This window comes from Schistocerca serialis, chromosome 2 (genome assembly GCF_023864345.2).
Source record: "Schistocerca serialis cubense isolate TAMUIC-IGC-003099 chromosome 2, iqSchSeri2.2, whole genome shotgun sequence".
NCBI lineage: Eukaryota > Metazoa > Arthropoda > Insecta > Orthoptera > Acrididae > Schistocerca > Schistocerca serialis.
The window spans coordinates 666,788,754-666,809,293 of NC_064639.1; the positions used below are offsets into that span (position 1 = coordinate 666,788,754).

The window sequence follows — 20,540 nt, forward strand, 5'->3', positions numbered from 1 at the left end:
AGAGAAATTTGAAACTTTTCGCACAGAATGGTGTGTTTAAAATCACTTACATGCGCTGTAGAAACGTGATTGTTGGTCTGTCATACAGAGCCGTGGCGGTTACGTTATTTGAACATGAGAATGTCTGGAGATTAAAAAAGACAGATTCAACATTCGCAAGACATCTTTCAAAGATGAACCTACTGGAAATATTGAAAATGAAGGAACATATGACATAGAATCCCATCTTAGTTTCATACGACCAGTCTTCCCCCTCCCTCGCCCCTCACCACACTCTTAAATTTACTTTTAGTTATACAAATATTAGATTAAAACAGTAAATGAAATTTTATTTTCCATCTGTTGTTAAATGCATCTCTTCATAAAAACTGTTATACTGTTTTAGTTAGATATAGTAATTTCTGTGTGACATAAACCTCTAAACATCATACATATATTTTTTCTGCATATTTTGTGTCTTCTTTATAAATAATACCTGTGTAGCTCGCACATAATTTTATTTGTTTTTGCAAAATTCAGTTGCCACCTGACTATGCCTGCAAAAGTCGACTGTCGCTTCGTGACCTAATAAATATAGCTCTGCAGAACGTTACGAAATATTATTTATTATTGTTGTCATGTCCTGTCAAGCATGGGCGGAAAATTCATTTAATGTAGTAAAACAGACAAGAATGGAACAAAAAGTGTAACTTGTAATACGTGAACTTTTCTTAATAAAGATTCTAAGCGTAAAGGTAATAAGTCCCATGTTTTCCATAGTGAGTCTACCTTGCAGCGCGCTTGGTCCAGCCGGCTTCGACGTAGGGCGTATTGACTTTCAAAACGCTTCTGGCATCATTCACCTACGAGCTTTCGTGCAGCTCGTACCGTGTACCATTCAGTCTAAACTTAAACCGTTTTACCACGCTGTGCTTCGCCGTCAACTCCTGTGTTGGACTCGAGGAACCACCTCTGGAGACGTTGGCAGTGATGCACCAAACTTTAGGAACATATTTTTTGATTTAGAACTCAAATACTTCAGAGAGGATGTGGAGCACGAACCCACGGAAGCTCGCCGGCTACTAGCTGTATAAGGACACTGTGCAACGAGTTTGCTGTTGCACCAACACCCATAATTGAACACGTTACAACCAGTGACAGGGCGGGCAAGCCTGTACCTGGGGCTGCAATATTGCTGAAGCAGAATGGTTCAGGATCCGAGTCACACGAAGCAGTGAGCTGAATTACCTCATGTCGGAGAACTGTCACAACAATGTCGGGCAGAGACTACAAATACTCGCCGTTTCAACCCTAACAGTATCTTCAACCACTGCCGACGGCGAGTGATACTCTACGCTAGTTGACAGTCCCATGTGGGCTAATCAACTTTGTCTATTTAACTTCTCATGGTCAGTTAGAACTTTGCAAAAGGCATCAATGGTTCAAATGGCTCTGAGCACTATGGGACTTAACTGCTGTGGTCTTCAGTCCCCCAGAACTTACAACTACTTAAACCTAACTAACCTAAGGACATCACACACATCCATGCCCGAAGCAGGATTCTAACCTGCGACCGTAGCGGTCGCGCGGTTCTAGACTGTAGCGCCTAGAACCGCTCGGCCACTTCGGCCGGCAAAAGGCATCAATGTCTGCAGAAAATATTTATTTTCACAGGAATGTATCTTCGCACATGCAGACAGTGCACAAGAACATTGGTTTATTGGGATTTTCGTTCAAGAGATGGAGTTAGTTATAAGGCTCAGATATGACTGTGACATGAGTACACGCCGAACGATTGTTAAAGTCCGACAGGTTCTGAAGCACAGTCGTTCACAACCCACAGCTTGATAATGGCCATAAGGCCGAAACGGGAGTTGTGAAAGTAAATACATTCTGCGCTCAATGGCGAAAAAAAAAGTTTTTTAAAAAGCTTCGTCTTTGTCTAGTCGCCTCATCTGCTAGCTGCAAGTATATGAGCCGCTGACAGATCTGGTGCTTCTGGGGTTCGAGATGGAACCACCGAGAGTGTGTCTCCATCCAGTTTCTGGCCATCTTCAGGGTTTCCAAGGTTCAGAACCCGCGCACCAGCACGCCGTGCAATTAACCGAAGACAACAGAATCTGGGTGTCGAGCACACATGCACCTGATTACTGACGTGAGACTCATGCCTGCAAGGCTACCACCCGCCACTGAGGCAGCGCTGGTGCTTGGTGACGACATGCTGACACGGCCATGCAAGATGCCTTGTGTTTTCCTGCTGTAGACAGGGCTGTCTGGGAGGGGCAACGCACGCCAAAGAGTCGTCCCCATTGGACCAGGGTTTCACTGAATAAAGAGTGTATTTGCTAAGAGAATTTTTCTCATTGCTGGTGCTACACAACTCATCGGCCTGCACAAGCCATTCTAGAGACGACTATCCTGGCAATTAATGGTATCCTCAGCCTCGATCCCAATACAGTGTGTCGTGTTGAACTCAGACTGGTGGTTAAGTGTACGAATGATCGCAGGACTCGTAGAAATTGATAAAACGACTGGGTAGAGGGTCAGCCGAGTTGAAAACTGCATCACTACAATCCATGAAACCACACCAGCTTTATGGTCAACGACTACCTGCTGCAAAACGGTATGAGAGCACTTATCTAAGCAACCGGCTCCGGTGGTCTTTTTCCTGTTTCCCTGAATGAAAGCAGCTCTCTAATAACAACGACCTGAGGTTGTAGCAGAGATGAAAGAAGCTATGATGCGCTGCTCGAAAGATATTCCGGAAAAAGAAACTGAAAGCTCCTTCTAAGGTAGAGAAACACATGACAGACGTGCGTCGCCACAGAAGGGTCCTATGTGGAAGAATTGTCATTGTTTATAGCGGTGTATTCAATGCATTTTTTCCGGAATTTTGACCCTTCACTATTTATACAAATACTGTGTCCAAAGATACAATGTTATCACAAATATCTGTTATTTAGAAAGTTTTAAAAGTACTGCACCATCATGTACAAATAATCCGGAACAGTAGAATCAGTTTTAAATCTATACTGTTGACTGTTTTACCGGGTAAAAAATTTTCTATGGTCAACATCGCATAAATACTTCTTCAATTTTCGACAAGCGGTTTCAATAATTTTGTTGTCACCTTCTGGTCTTCAAATATGTACGAGGGCCATTCAATAAAGAATGATCTTTTTTTTTTTTTTTTTTTTTTTTGACAACTTACCTTTACTCATCCTCATAATTTTGATGGTTCTTCTCAAAGTAGTCTCCATTATGCGATGCACTTGTCCCAGCGTTTCCGCCAGTCTTCAAATACATGCTGGCAACCATTTTTTGAGAGGTCCTTCAAAATCGCCTCCGCAGCCTTGACCAGTGCTTCTGATGATTGGCAATGCCTTCCACGAAGGCGTTTCTTCATGTTAGAGACTAGAAAAAAGTCACATGGGGCTAAATCCGGACTATAGGGAGGATGCACTTCACGTTGATTTTTGCAAGATATTCAGCAACAACATTAGGAATATGGGGCCAAGCATTGCTGTGGGCCGGCCGAAGTGGCCGTGCGGTTAAAGGCGCTGCGGTCTGGAACCGCGAGACCGCTACGGTCGCAGGTTCGAATCCTGCCTCGGGCATGGATGTTTGTGATGTCCTTAGGTTCGTTAGGTTTAACTAGTTCTAAGTTCTAGGGGACTAATGACCTCAGCAGTTGAGTCCCATAGTGCTCAGAGCCATTTGAACCATTTTGAACCATTGCTGTGGTGCAACATACAGCCTGCTTCACGGAAATGTGGTCTTTTGCACCTGATAAGGTCTCGCAAGGTTTTCGGGTCGTCCCTGTTGTAGTGTCCAGTTACTGATGTTTGTGCAGGTACAATATGCTGAATACCATCCCATGAATATCAAATAATGAGATGACCATAACTTTCCCAGCAGATGCAACCACTTTTGTCTCCCCTCTTTAAACATTTTAAACCACCTTCGAACTGTGCTTTAGGGAAGAACAGACTCTCATAGGCCTCCTATAACATTTATAGGCCTCAGCTGAAGATTTGTTGAGACGAAAGCAGAATTTAAAGCCGCATATTGTACCTCGCGTGTTACCTCCATTGCAGCGGTGGATGATACTGAACATGTCTGACCTTGACTGCCTCTCACAGGCGGGAACCAGGAGTCTCAACAATGAAACTACTACGGCGTGTTTGTTGCACATTAAGCTAACAGAATATCATAAGAGTACATTTTAGCGCGAGAAGTTATGACCATAAAAAAATATGATCATTCTTTATTGCACAGCCCTCTTATATGCAGGGTGGTCCATTGATCGTGACTGGGCCAAATATCTCACAAAATAAGCTTCGAACGAAAAAACTACAAAGAACGAAACTAGTATAGCTTGGAGGGGGAAACCAGAAGGCGCTATGGTTGGCCCGCTAGATGGCGCTGCCATAGGTCAAACGGATATCAACTGAGTTTAAATAGGAACCCCCAATTTTTATTATATATTCGTGTAGTTCGTAAAGAAATATGAATGTTTTAGTTGGACCACGTTTTTCGCTGTGTGACAGATAGCGCTATAATAATCACAAACATATGGCTCACAATTTTAGACGAACAGTTGGTAATAGGTAGGTTTTTTAAATTAAAATACAGAACTTAGGCACGTTTGAACATTTCATTTCGGTTGCTCGATTGTTATACATGTACCTTTGTGAACTTATCGTTTCTGAGAACGCATGCTGTTACAGCGTGATTACCTGTAAATACTACTACATTAATGCAAGAAATGCTCAAAATGATGTCCGTCAACCTCAATGCATTTGGCAATACGTGTAACGACATTCCCCTGAACAGCGAGTAGTTCGCCTTCCGTAATGTTCGCACATGCATTGTCAATGCACTGACGCGTGTTGTCAGGCGTTGTCGGTGGATCACAATAGCAAATATCCTTCAAATCCTGGGACGTCAGATCCGGTGAACGTGCGGGCCATGGTATGGTGCTTCGACGACCAATCCACATGTCATGAAATATGCTTTTCAATACCGCTTCAACCGCACGCGAGCTATGTGCCGGACATCCATCATGTTGGAAGTACATCGCCATTCTGTCATGCAGTGAAACATCTTGTAGTAAAATCGGTAGAACATTACGTAGGAAATCATGATACATTGCACCATTTAGATTGCCATAAATAAAATGGGGGCCAATTATCCTTCCTCCCATAATGCCGCACCAGACATCATCCTGCCAAGATCGGTGATGTTCCACTTATCGCAGCTATCGTGGATTTTCCGTTGCCAAATACTGCATATTATGCCGGTTTACGTTACCGCTGTTGGTGAATGACGCTTTGTCGCTAAATAGAAAGCGTACAAAAAATCTGTCATCGTCCCGTAATTTCTCTTGTGCCTAGTGGCAGAACTGTACACGACGTTCAAAGTCGTCGCCATGCAATTCCTGATGCTTATAAATAAGGTACGGGTGGAATCGATGTTGATGTAGCATTCTCAACACCCACGTTTTTGAGATTCTCGATTCTCGCGCAATTTGTCTGCTACTGATGTGTGGATTAGCCTCGACAGCAGCTAAACACCAACATGGGCATCATAATTTGTTGCAGGGCTTGGTTGACGTTTCACATGTGGCTGAACACTTCTTGTTTCCTTAAATAACGTAACTATCCGGCAAACGTTCCGGACACTTGGATAATGTCGTCCAAGATACCGAGCAGCATACATAGCACACGCCCATTGGGCATTTTGATAACAATAGCCATGCATCAACACGATATCGACCTTCCACGCAATTTGTAAACGGTTAATTTTAACAAGGGTAATGTATCACGAAGCAAATACCTTCCGCTCTGGCGTAATGTTACGTGATACCACGTACTTATACGTTTGTGACAACCACAGGGCAATCTATCACAAAGCGAAAAAGTGGTCCAACTAAAACAATCGTATTTCTTTACGTACTACAAGAATATGTAATAAAAAATGGGGGTTCCTATTTTTAAAAATGTTGTTGTTGTTGTGGTCTTCAGTCCTGAGACTGGTTTGATGCAGCTCTCTATGCTACTCTATCCTGTGCACGCTCCATCTCCCAGTACCTACTGCAACCAACATCCTTCTGAATCTGCTTAGTGTATCCATCTCTTGTTCTCCCTCTACGATTTTTACCCTCCACGCTGCCCTCCAATGCTAAATTTGTGATCTCTTGATGCCTCAGAACATGTCCTACCAACCGATCCCTTCTTCTAGTTAAGTTGTGCCACAAACTTCTCCTCAATCCTATTCAATACCTCCTCATTAGTTACACGATCTACCCACCTAATCTTCAACATTCTTCTGTAGCACCACATTTCAAAAGCTTCTATTCTCTTCTTGACCAAACTATTTATCGTCCATGTTTCACTTCCATACATGGCTACACTCCATACAAATACTTTCAGAATCGACTACCTGACACTTAAATCTATATTCGATGTTAACAAATTTCCCTTCTTCAGAAATGCTTTCCTTGCCATTGCCAGTCTACATTTTATATCCTCTCTACTTCGACCATCATCAGTTATTTTGCTCCCCAAATAGCAAAACTCCTTTACTGCTTTAAGTGTCTCATTTCCGAATCTAATTCCCTCAGCATCACCCGACGTAATTCGACTACATTCCATTATCCTCTTTTTGGTTTTGTTGATGTTCATCTTATATCCTCCTTTCAAGACACTGTCCATTCCAATTAAATGCTATTCCAAGTCCTTTGCCGTCTCCGACAGAATTACAATGTCATCGGCGAACCTCAAAGTTTTTATTTCTTCTCCCTCGATTTGAATACCTATTCCAAATTTTTCTTTTGTTTCCTTTACTGCTTGCTCAATATACAGGTTGAATAAGATCGGGGGCAGGCTACAACCCTGTCTCACTCCCTTCCCAACCTCTGCTTCCCTTTCATGCCCCTCGACTCTTATAACTGCCATCTGGTGTCTGTACAAATTGTAAATAGCCTTTCGCTCCCTGTATTTTACCCCTGCCACCTTTAAAATTTGAAAGAGAGTATTCCAGTCAACATTGTCAAAAGCTTTCTCTACGTCTACAAATGCTAGAAACGTAGGTTTGCCTTTCCCTAATCTTTCTTCTAAGATAAGTCGTAGGGTTAGTATTGCCTCACGTGTTCCAACATTTCTACGGAATCCCAACTGATCTTCCCCAAGGTCGGCTTCTACAAGTTTTTCCATTCGTCTGTAAAGAATTCGCGTTAGTATTTTGCAGCTGTGGCTTATTAAACTGATAGTTTGGTAATTTTCACATCTGTCAACACCTGCTTTCTTTGGGATTGGAATTATTATATTCTTCTTGAAGTCTGAGGGTATTTTGCCTGTATCATACACCTTGCTCACCAGATGGTAGAGTTTTGTCAGGCCTGGCCCTCCCAAGGCCGTCAATAGTTCTAATGGAATGTTATCTGCTCCCAGGGCCTTGTATCGACTCATGTCTTTCAGTGCTCAGTCAAACTCTTCACGCAGTATCGTATCTCCCATTTCATCTACATCCTCTTCCATTTCCATAATATTGTCCTCAAGTACATCGCCCTTGTATAGACCCTCTATATACTCCTTCCAACTTTCTGCTTTCCCTTCTTTGCTTAGAACTGGGTTGCCATCTGAGCTCTTGATATTCATACAAGTGGTTCTCTTCTCTCCAAAGGTCTCTTTAATTTTCCTGTAGGCTGTATCTATCTTACCCCTGGTGAGATAAGCCTCTAAATCCTTACATTTGTCCTCTAGCCATGCCTGCATAGCCCTTTTGCACTTCCTGACGATCTCATTTTTGAGACGTTGGTATTCCTTTTTGCCTCCTTCATTTACTGTATTTTCATATTTTCTCCTTTCATAAATTAAATTCAATATTTCTTCTGTTACCCAAGGATTTCTACTAGCCTCGTCTTTTGATCTACTTGATCCTCTGCTGCCTTCAAAACTTCATCCCTCAGAGCTACCCATTCATCTTCTACTGTATTTCTTTCCCCCATTCCTGTCAATTGTTCCCTTATGCTCTCCCTGAAACCCTGTACACCCTCTGGTTTAGTCAGTTTATCCAGGTCCCATCTCCTTAAATTCCCACCTTTTTGCAGTTTCTTCAGTTTTTATCTACAGTTCATAACCAATTGATTGTGTCAGACCGCATCGTCATAATTTAAAATGCGCCAACGTTTCGGCCAGCGTTGCAGCTAGCCTTCATCAGGGCCTTACGTTAACTGCTAAATGAACACACTTGGTTCCTTAAATAGCTGCACGAGAAAACCGTGTCGTTACTTGATTGGCTGTAAAAGGAGGTGGAGGAGGGGTGAAAGGTATGCTTTATTGGTGTTTCCTTTATTATCTGTCATTGGCTGAAATAGCTGTTTTCTATTGGTCTTTATATTAATCCACCCCATTGGAGGAGACGGACGAACAGCGAACAGGTGATGGCTGTGACGTCACACTGTTTCCATGCTGTCCAGAAGCCGGCTGCGGCGTGCCATTGCTTTGTGTGCTCGCGACCACTACTGCGGCTCTCCGCGTGTCTGCATGGGCTGCCACGGCTCTGCCGCCGCTCTGTAGCCCTGCTATTGCAGGCAGCCAAGACCTCGGAAGCTTGTACCCGTCCTGTCTATTCATGTTGGCGGGTCTTTTGGCTATTTCTATCGCCTCTCTAATCTTTCTTTTGAAAGTGAGAGGCTGTTTCGCCAGGACGCGGGCTTCTTGAAAAAATATTGGTTTCCCGCACTCGTCTCGGTGTTCCGCCACTGCTGACTTAGTGTGTTGTTTCAGGCGGATATATCGCTCATGTTCCGAGAGCCTTGTGCTAATCGGACGTCCCGTCTCACCTATGCAGACTAATCCACACGCACAACCAATTTCATACACGCCAGCTGTGTGTAGTTTGTCAACTGCATCCTTGGTAGAACCGAGCATGTCTCATATTTTGTTTCTGCTTCGGAAAATTGGTTTGATGTCGGCTTTTCGTAGAATTTTGCCAATACGTTCGGTGACCCCTTGTACATATGGTAACACAGCAATCCTCTGTGCCTCCTTCTCCTCTTGCCTATTAGTCTTCTCTCTTGTCGACATGGTGCTATCTATCATCTGCTTCCCATAGCCATTAGTTCCGAAGATGGACCTGAGGCGTTCAAGTTCTGTCTTCAGATGTTCTTCGTCGCTTATCCTGTACGCTCTCTTCGTTAGCGTGTGCAGGGCGGACTTCTTCTGCGTGGGGTGATGGTGGGAGGAGGCGTGAAGGTACCTGTCCGTATTGGTTGGTTTCCTGAACACTTTGTGGCCAAGTTTACCATCAGGTTTTCGATAAACTTCCACGTCGAGAAAAGGCAGCACCCCATTCTTCTCTGTTTCCATTGTAAACTGAATTTTCCTATGCTGTTGGTTAAGGTGCTTGTGGAAGTTCTGTAACTCCTCTTCTCCGTGGGGCCAGATGACGAAAGTATCATCGACATAGCGAAGCCAACAATTTGGACGTAATGGTGCGGACTGGAGGGCTGTTTCCTCAAATGCCTCCATGAAAATTTCTGCTGCGATAGGCGATAGGGGTGAGCCCATAGCTACACCATCAGTTTGTTCATAAAATTGACCTCTCCACTTGAAATAGGTGGTCGTCAGACAGTGGCGCACAAGCTCACATATATCAGGTGCCACGCGTTCATCTACACTCCTGGAAATTGAAATAAGAACACCGTGAATTCATTGTCCCAGGAAGGGGAAACTTTATTGACACATTCCTGGGGTCAGATACATCACATGATCACACTGACAGAACCACAGGCACATAGACACAGGCAACAGAGCATGCACAATGTCGACACTAGTACCGTGTATATCCACCTTTCGCAGCAAAGCAGGCTGCTATTCTCCCATGGAGACGATCGTAGAGATGCTGGATGTAGTCCTGTGGAACGGCTAGCCATGCCATTTCCACCTGGCGCCTCAGTTGGACCAGCGTTCGTGCTGGACGTGCAGACCGCGTGAGACGACGCTTCATCCAGTCCCAAACATGCTCAATGGGGGACAGATCCGGAGATCTTGCTGGCCAGGGTAGTTGACTTACACCCTCTAGAGCACGTTGGTGGCACGGGATACATGCAGACGTGCATTGTCCTGTTGGAACAGCAAGTTCCCTTGCCGGTCTAGGAATGGTAGAACGATGGGTTCGATGACGGTTTGGATGTACCGTACACCATTCAGTGTCCCCTCGACGATCACCAGTGGTGTACGGCCAGTGTAGGAGATCGCTCCCACACCATGATGCCGGGTGTTGGCCCTGTGTGCCTCGGTCGTATGCAGTCCTGATTGTGGCGCTCACCTGCACGGCGCCAAACACGCATACGACCATCATTGGCACCAAGGCAGAAGCGACTCTCATCGCTGAAGACGACACGTCTCCATTCGTCCCTCCATTCGCGCCTGTCGCGACACCACTGGAGGCGGGCTGCACGATGTTGGGGCGTGAGCGGAAGACGGCCTAACGGTGTGCGGGACCGTAGCCCAGCTTCATGGAGACGGTTGCGAATGGTCCTCGCCGATACCCCAGGAGCAACAGTGTCCCTAATTTGCTGGGAAGTGGCGGTGCGGTCCCCTACGGCACTGCGTAGGATCCTACGGTCTTGGCGTGCATCCGTGCGTCGCTGCGGTCCGGTCCCAGGTCGACGGGCACGTGCACCTTCCGCCGACCACTGGCGACAACATCGATGTACTGTGGAGACCTCACGCCCCACGTGTTGAGCAATTCGGCGGTACGTCCACCCGGCCTCCCGCATGCCCACTATACGCCCTCGCTCAAAGTCCGTCAACTGCACATACGGTTCACGTCCACGCTGTCGCGGCATGCTACCAGTGTTAAAGACTGCGATGGAGCTCCGTATGCCACGGCAAACTAGCTGACACTGACGGCGGCGGTGCACAAATGCTGCGCAGCTAGCGCCATTCGACGGCCAACACCACGGTTCCTGGTGTGTCCGCTGTGCCGTGCGTGTGATCATTGCTTGTACAGCCCTCTCGCAGTGTCCGGAGCAAGTATGGTGGGTCTGACACACCGGTGTCAATGTGTTCTTTTTTCCATTTCCAGGAGTGTAGGATGTTCACCGTATCTGACACTGGGACATTCGTGAATAGGGATTTGACGTCGAAACTAACCATCAGATCTTGGTCCATAACACGCATTTCTATTAGGAGAGACACGAAGTGAGTGGAATCCTTAACGTAGGACTCGGTTTGATGCACTAGGTGTCGGAGCCTAGGTGCCAGTTCTTTCGCTAGGTAGTAGGTCGGCGAATTTATACTGTTTACTATGGGCCTTAAGGGGAAGCCGGTTTTGTGTACCTTCGGTACACCATATATCCTTGGTGCCTGTGTCACATGCGGGATGAATCTTCTGGCCTTGTTGAAGTTGATTCTAGAGTGCTTGAGCAGTGCCTGCGTCGTTTTGATTACCTTGGCCGTCGGATCTCCCTGAAGTTTCTTGTAGATAGGTTCTGCGAGAATATCTTCCATTCGTTTGTTGTAATCAGTTGTGTCCAAGACTACAGTGGCGTTGCCCTTATCTGCCTGACCCCTACTAAGTGGGGGTTGTCCCTGAGTTCCTTGATGGCATGGTATTCCTCAGCGTTGATGTTTTGCTTCGGTGGCTTTGCTTTATTCAGAGCTCTGACCGTTTCCTGCCGGATCTTCTCCGCCTCGGCCTGTGGCAGATGATGTACCGAAGCCTCTACGGATTCTATGATATCTTCTCTTGGAACTCGCTTAGGTGCGACTGCGAAATTCATCTCCTTGGCCAGAATTGCTGTGGTTGCTTCGCTCAAGGTGTGGCTGGAGAGGTTGACCACTGTCCATCGCCTGTCCAGCGTCAATGTTTCGTCCGTGGCTTTCTGTTGTAGTTTTTCGTACTTTCTCATCTGGCGGTTAGTAATACTATTGCTGGTCCTTGGTGCTTGCAGAAAGGTGAACCTGTCGACTTTATCCCAGTCTTCCATCTGAAGTTTTCCGGCCAGAAATAGGTGCAGATCACACAAATTCCTGTTGTGAGCATCGAGACTTATGCGGATGTGGCGGATCCTTTCCCGTAGCAATGCTTTACTGGCTTTAACACAGATATTCCTCGCCTTGTTCGTTTTTATGTGAGACGTCAACCGCAAAGAATACGGCACAACACTCGTGTCTCTGCATCTCTTCAAAAATGCAAGGTCATTCAGCAGTTTACATCTTTTTAAACGAAAAGAATACGGCACAACACTCGTGTCTCTGCATCTCTTCAAAAAAGCAAAAGCAATATTCTACGAAAAGCCGACATCAAACCAATTTTCCGAAGCAGAAACAAAATATCAGACATGCTCGGTTCTACCAAGGATGCAGTTGACAAACTACACACAGCTGGCGTGTATGAAATTGTTTGTGCGTGTGGATTAGTCTGCATAGGTGAGACGGGACGTCCGATTAGCACAAGGCTCTCGGAACATGAGCGATATATCCGCCTGAAACAACACACTAAGTCAGCAGTGGCGGAACACCGAGACGAGTGCGGGAAACCAATATTTTTTCAAGAAGCCCGCGTCCTGGCGAAACAGCCTCTCACTTTCAAAAGAAAGATTAGAGAGGCGATAGAAATAGCCAAAAGACCCGCCAACATGAATAGACAGGACGGGTACAAGCTTCCGAGGTCTTGGCTGCCTGCAATAGCAGGGCTACAGAGCGGCGGCAGAGCCGTGGCAGCCCATGCAGACACGCGGAGAGCCGCAGTAGTGGTCGCGAGCACACAAAGCAATGGCACGCCGCAGCCGGCTTCTGGACAGCATGGAAACAGTGTGACGTCACAGCCATCACCTGTTCGCTGTTCGTCCGTCTCCTCCAATGGGGTGGATTAATATAAAGACCAATAGAAAACAGCTATTTCAGCCAATGACAGATAATAAAGGAAACACCAATGAAGCATACCTTTCACCCCTCCTCCACCTCCTTTTACAGCCAATCAAGTAACGACACGGTTTTCTCGTGCAGCTATTTAAGGAACCAAGTGTGTTCATTTAGCAGTTAACGTAAGGCCCTGATGAAGGCTAGCTGCAACGCTGGCCGAAACGTTGGCGCATTTTAAATTATGACGATGCGGTCTGATACCCTAAAGAATTTTATTGAAGAAGACAACGGCCGCGGAAGCCTACGCTTACATTTAACCAACCTGTATGGGCAGGAAATCCACGGAAACATCAAGAAGTTAGAAGCACTGCGTTTAAAAAGATGTAAACTGCTGAATGACCTTGCTTTTTTGAAGAGATGCAGAGACACGAGTGTTGTGCCGTATTCTTTGCGGTTGACGTCTCACATAAAAACGAACAAGGCGAGGAATATCTGTGTTAAAGCCAGTAAAGCATTGCTACGGGAAAGGATCCGCCACATCCGCATAAGTCTCGATGCTCACAACAGGAATTTGTGTGATCTGCACCTATTTCTGGCCGGAAAACTTCAGATGGAAGACTGGGATAAAGTCGACAGGTTAACCTTTCAGCAAGCACCGAGGACCAGCAATTGTATTACTAACCGCCAGATGAGAAAGTACGACCAACTACAACAGAAAGCCACAGACGAAACACTGACGCTAGACAGGCGACGGACAGTGGTCAACCTCTCCAGCCACAACTTGAGCGAAGCAACCACAGCAATTCTGGCCAAGGGGATGAATTTCGCAGTCGCACCTAAGCGAGTTGCAAAAGAAGATATGATAGAATCCGTAGAGGCTTCGGTACATCATCTGCCACAGGCCGAGGCGGAGAAGATCCGGCAGGAAACGGTCAGAGTTCTGAATAAAGCAAAGCCACCGAAGCAAAACATCAACGCTGAGGAATACCATGCTATCAAGGAACTCAGGGACAACCCCCACTTAGTAGTGGTACAGGCAGATAAGGGCAACGCCACTGTAGTCTTGGACACAACTGATTACAACAAACGAATGGAAGATATTCTCGCAGAACCTATCTACAAGAAACTTCAGGGAGATCCGACGGCCAAGGTAATCAAAACGACGCAGGCACTGCTCAAGCACTCTAGAATCAACTTCGACAAGGCCAGAAGATTCATCCCGCAAGTGACACAGGCACCAAGGATATATGGTGTACCGAAGGTACACGAAACCGACTTCCCCTTAAGGCTCATAGTAAACAGTATAAATTCGCCGACCTACTACCTAGCGAAAGAACTGGCACCTAGGCTCCGACACCTAATGTATCAAACCGAGTCCTACGTTAAGGATTCCACTCACTTCGTGTCTCTCCTAATAGAAATGCGTGTTATGGACCAAGATCTGATGGTTAGTTTCGACGTCAAATCCCTATTCACGAATGTCCCAGTGTCAGATACTGTGAACATCCTAGAAGAACGTGTGGCACCTGATATATGTGAGCTTGTGCGCCACTGTCTGACGACCACCTATTTCAACTGGAGAGGTCAATTTTATGAACAAACTGACGGTGTAGCTATGGGCTCACCCCTATCGCCTATCGCAGCAGAAATTTTCATGGAGGCATTTGAGGAAACAGCCCTCCAGTCCGCACCATTACGTCCAAATTGTTGGCTTCGCTATGTCGATGATACTTTCGTCATCTGGCCTCACGTAGAAGAGGAGTTGCAGAACTTCCACAAGCACCTTAACCAACAGCATAGAAAAATTCAGTTTACAATGGAAACAGAGAAGAATGGGGTGCTGCCTTTTCTCGACGTGGAAGTTTATCGAAAACCTGATGGTAAACTTGGCCACAAAGTGTACAGGAAACCAACCAATACGGACAGGTACCTTCACGCCTCCTCCCACCATCACCCCACGCAGAAGAAGTCCGCCCTGCACACGCTAACGAAGAGAGCGTACAGGATAAGCGACGAAGAACATCTGAAGACAGAACTTGAACGCCTCAGGTCCATCTTCGGAACTAATGGCTATGGGAAGCAGATGATAGACAGCACCATGTCGACAAGAGAGAAGATTAATAGGGAAGAGGAGAAGGAGGCACAGAGGATTGCTGTGTTACCATATGTACAAGGGGTCACCGAACGTATTGGCAAAATTCTACGAAAAGCCGACATCAAACCAATTTTCCGAAGCAGAAACAAAATATCAGACATGCTCGGTTCTACCAAGGATGCAGTTGACAAACTACACACAGCTGGCGTGTATGAAATTGGTTGTGCGTGTGGATTAGTCTACATGGGTGAGACGGGACGTCCGATTAGCACAAGGCTCTCGGAACATGAGCGATATATCCGCCTGAAACAACACACTAAGTCAGCAGTGGCGGAACACCGAGACGAGTGCGAGAAACCAATATTTTTTCAAGAAGCCCGCGTCCTGGCGAAACAGCCTCTCACTTTCAAAAGAAAGATTAGAGAGGCGATAGAAATAGCCAAAAGACCCGCCAACATGAATAGAGAGGACGGGTACAAGCTTCCGAGGTCTTGGCTGCCTGCAATAGCAGGGCTACGGAGCGGCGGCAGAGCCGTGGCAGCCCATGCAGACACGCGGAGAGCCGCAGTAGTGGTCGCGAGCACACAAAGCAATGGCACGCCGCAGCCGGCTTCTGGACAGCATGGAAACAGTGTGACGTCACAGCCATCACCTGTTCGCTGTTCGTCTGTCTCCTCCAATGGGGTGGATGAATATAAAGACCAATAGAAAACATCTATTTCAGCCAATGACAGATAATAAAGGAAACACCAATAAAGCATACCTTTCACCCCTCCTCCTCCTCCTTTTACAGCCAATCAAGTAACGACACGGTTTTCTCGTGCAGCTATTTAAGGAACCAAGTGTGTTCATTTAGCAGTTAACGTAAGGCCCTGATGAAGGCTAGCTGCAACGCTGGCCGAAACGTTGGCGCATTTTAAATTATGACGATGCGGTCTGATACCCTAAAGAATTTTATTGAAGAAGACAACGGCCGCGGAAGCCTACGCTTACCAATAGATTGTGGTCAGAGTCCACATCTGCCCATGGAAATGTCTTACAATTTAAAACCTGGTTCCTAAATCTCTGTCTTACCATTATATAATCTATCTAATACCTTTTAGTATCTCCAGGATTCTTCCATGTATACAACCTTCTTTTATGATTCTTGAACCAAGTGTTAGCTATGATTAAGTTACGCCCTGTGCAAAATTCTACCAGGCGGCTTCCTCTTTCATTTCTTCCCCCTAATCCATATTCAGCTACTATGTTTCCTTCTATCCCTTTTCCTACGCTCGAGTTCCAGTCACCCTTGACTAGTAAATTTTCGTCTCCCTTCACTACCTGAATAATTTCTTTTATCTCATCATACATTTCTTCAATTTCTTCGTCATCTGCAGAGCTAGTTGGCATATAATCTTGTACTACTGTAATAGGCATGGGCTTCGTGTCTATCTTGGCCACAATAATACGTTCACTATGCTGTTTGTAGTAGCTTACCCGCACTCCTATTTTTTATTCATTATTAAACCTACTCCTGCATTACCCCTATTTCATTTTGTATTTATAACCCTGTATTCACCTGACCAGAAGTCTTGTTCCTCCTGCCACGGAACTTCACTAATTCCCACTATATCTAACTTTAACCTATCCATTTCCCTTTTTAAATTTTCTAACCTACCTGCCCGATTAAGGGATCTGACATTCCACGCTCCGATCCGTAGAAGGCCAGTTTTCTTTCACCTGATAAAGACGTCCTCCTGAGTAGTCCCCGCCCGGAGATCCGAATGGGGAACTATTTTACCTCCGGATTACACAAAAGGACGCCATCATCATTTAACCATGCAGTAAAGCTGCATGCCCTCGGGAAAAATTACGGCTGTAGTTTCCCTTGCTTTCAGCCGTTCGCAGTACCAGCACAGCAAGGCCGTTTTGGTTAGTGCTACAAGGCCAGATCAGTCATCATCCAGACTGTTGCCCCTGCAAATACTGAAAAGGCTGCTGCCCCTCTTCAGGAACCACACTTGTGTCTGGCCTCTCAACAGATACCCCACCGTTGTGGTTGCACCTACGGTACGGCTATCTGTATCGTTGAGGCATGTAAGCCTCCCCACCAACGGCAAGGACCATGGTTCATTTTTTAAAAATACGCAGTTGATATTCGTTTGACCTATAGCAGCGTCATCTAGCGGCCAACCATAGCGCCATCTGGTTTCTCCGTTCAAGCTAGACGAGTTTCGTTCTTTGCAGTTTTTTCGTTTGATGCTTATTTCGTGAGATATTTGGCCCTGTCACTATCAATGGACCACCCTGTGTACGAGGGCTGTTCAATAAAGAATGATCATAATTTTTTTGACAACGTACTTTTACTCATCCTCCTAATTCTGATGGTTCTTTTCAAAATAGCCTTCTATGAATGTGATACACTTGTTCCAGCGTTTCTGCCAGACTTCAAATACACGCTGGAAACCAGTTTTTGAGAGGACTTTCAAAATCGCCTCCGCAGCCTTCACCAATGCGTCTGATGATTCATAGTGCCTGCCACGAAGGCGTTTCTTCATGTTAGGGAATAGAAAAAGGCACATGGGGTTAAATCCGGACTATAGGGAGGGTGAGGGATGCACTTCACGTTGATTTTTGCAAGATATTCAGCAACAACATTAGCAACATGCGGGCGAGCATTATCGTGATGCAACATACAGCCTCTTTCACGGAAATGTGGTCATTTGCACCTGATAATGTGCAAAAGGACGACCCTGTAGTATTGTCCAGTTACTGATGTTTGTACAGATAAAACATACTGATATACCATTCCATGAATATCAAAGAATGAGGTGACCATAACTTTCCCAGAAGGTGCAACCACATTTGTCTCCCTTCTTTAAACATTTTAAACCACTTTCGAGCTGTGCTTTAGAGAAGAACAGACTCTCCATAGGCCACCTTAACATTGTATAGGCCTCAGCTGAAGATTTGTTGAGACTTTTTGTTGAGAATTTTAAAGCCGCATACTGTTCCCCGCGTGTTACCTCCATTGCAGCGGTAGGTGATACTGAACATGTCTGACCTAGCCTGCCTCTCACAGGCGGGAACCAGGAGTCTCAACAATGAAACTACTACTGCGTGTTTGTTGCACATTACGCTAACAGAATGTCATAAGATTGGCCGGCCGCGGTGGTCTAGCGGTTCTAGGCGCGCAGTCCGGAACCGCGCGACTGCTACGGTCGCAGGTTCGAATCCTGCCTCGGGCATGGCTGTGTGTGATGTCCTTAGGTTAGTTAGGTTTAAGTAGTTCTAAGTTCTAGGGGACTGATGCCCACGGTAGTTAAGTCCCATAGTGCTCAGAGCCATTTGAACCATTTTTTTGTCATAAGATTAAATTTTTGCGCGAGAAATTATGGCCATAAAAAATTTGTGATCGTTCTTTATTGAACAGCCCTAGTATACACAAAAAAAAAATGAAGCCTGAAAGATAACAGCAAAGTTTGCCGAAACGGTATTTTGCAATATTGTCTACAGAAAGCTTTTACCAAGCAAAACAGTTCGCTCCTTCTCGTCAATCTTTATTTCACTTGACACTGCGTCTGTGGGGCACCTGGGAGAGCAGTGGCCGCGGTGGTTGCTCGCTATGTGGGCGAGCCGCCACTGGGTACAAGTTGACTAGCGGTTCAGCAGAGGCGGCGCCGAGCACTGACCTGCGAGCGCGAGCTGCACGATGAAGAAGTTCATGCGCGACTTGCGGCGCTTGCCCGTCAGCAGCGTGACGAGCACGGCGGCGTTGCCCACCACGATCAGCGTGAACAGCGACCACAGCACGGCGAACTGCTCCGTCTGCAACGGCAAGCCGAGCCAACGCGTCACCACCTGCCTGCTGTCCTTCTAAATGGATGATTACACTGCAGATAAGTGCATTGGTGTGCAAAAGTTTCGCATGATGTGTCAATGCCAAGTAAAGAAGCTCGATAAAAATGGAGACATACATGCAATAAACTGCTACAGCGTACAGTAGAGTCTCGATTATCCGACCTAAACCGTCCGCGGCAGGTCGGATAAGCGGGAAGATCGGATAACACGGAAAATAATACGAAAAAACACAAAAATTAAGCTAAAGTAGGCCAAATGAGTTAAACATTTAATACAATACAAATCAAATTAGACTGAATAGATATTTACTGTGTGAAGAAGTTAGTAATTGTCTTTAGTTTGCCTGCTGTTTGCCGTTTTTTTGCCGCTAAATCACGTAGTGTCTTACGAAGTAAAACCTCGGTAGACGATGTTTCCTCCGGTTGCTCTACATATTGTAAAGCAGTTTCTAAGGCCTTGTGTCCTTCGTTGTGAGAAGGACTTTCCTCCACTACATCCGCTTCTTCGTCTTCTTCTTTTTCGTTTACCATGATGACTATTTCTTCACCTGTCACTTCAAATTCTTCATCTTGGACAATCCATTCATTTATATCATCTTCTGTGGCGTCAACACATCCCGGAACTTTTAGTAACAATGAAAGCAGGGTAGTATTGTCTGGTTCGGTCTGCTGCTGTACATTTTCATCATCTGGAGAATTTTCTTGAGTTTCCTGTAGCCAAATTTTCCAGGATTTTGCAGTTGTATTTGCTCCAACACTCTCCCAAGATTGGGCCACGTCATAAGCTACGTGCCGGCCGGAGTGGCCGTGCGGTTCTAGGCGCTACAGTCTGGAACCGACACGGTCGCAGGTTCGAATCCTGCCTCGGGCATGGATGTGTGTGATGTCCTCAGGTTAGTTAGGTTTAAGTAGTTCTAAGTTTCTAGGGGACTGATGACCACAGCAGTTAAGTCCTATAGTGCTCAGAGCCATTTGAACCATTTGAAGCATAAGCTACGCCTTTCAAATTAATACGGCGCAACTGCTCTAGCATGTCTTCTCCCTTGTCCATAGCATTAGTTAAAGAGGAAAGCAAGTTTCTCTTCAGTGTCTCTAAGGTCTCTTGGTCCATAGGCTGCACCAAAAAAGGATGTGACATTTGGAGGCAAAAACATGGCCTTTATATCTTGAAGTTCATACTCATAAGGATGACAAGTGGCATTGTCTAGGAGCAACAGTGCTTTGCGGGACTAGTTGTTGGCTTTCAAAAACTTTTCAGTTTGTGGCACGAACTCGTTAAAAAACCATTCTTTAAAAATGTCTGAGCTCATCCAAGCACTTTTTTGGTTGTAATATTTCATCGGTAAAGCATTTTTAGATACATTTTTAAATGCTCTCGGTTTTTTTGGCTTACCTATCATACACAGTTTCATTTTCAAATTTGCTGCGGCGTTACTGCATGCGAGAATTGTCACTCTTTCTTTGCTACGTTTGCCGCCTGGCGCTGCCTTTTCGGCCTTTGACGCTAATGCTTTTTCCGGCAACATTTTGTAATTGAGACCAGTCTCGTCGCAGTTAAAAATTTGATCGCCTGTTAAGCTTACCTTGTCCAATACCTTGTGAAGTTCATTCCTAAACAATTGAACAGCTTCAAAATTTGCTGAAAGCTTTTCACCACAGACATAACGTTGCCGAATTCAGTGTCTTCTCTTCCATCTGTCGAGCCAGCCTACACTAGCTGTGGAATCAGGTTCACCTTCGTTTAGT

At 45.7% G+C, this 20,540-nt stretch overlaps 1 protein-coding gene across 1 annotated transcript in view; it reads right to left on the bottom strand.

The window, feature by feature from the left end:
- Positions 1-18,758, bottom strand: part of LOC126457755 (cardioacceleratory peptide receptor-like) — a 338,155-nt gene extending 319,397 nt beyond the window's left edge. The window contains exon 1 of the mRNA XM_050094311.1: positions 18,627-18,758. Coding sequence (XP_049950268.1) covers positions 18,627-18,660 — 34 coding nt within the window. The 5' untranslated portion in view covers positions 18,661-18,758. The remainder of the gene's footprint in view (positions 1-18,626) is intronic.
- Between the last annotated feature and the right edge of the window lie 1,782 nt (positions 18,759-20,540).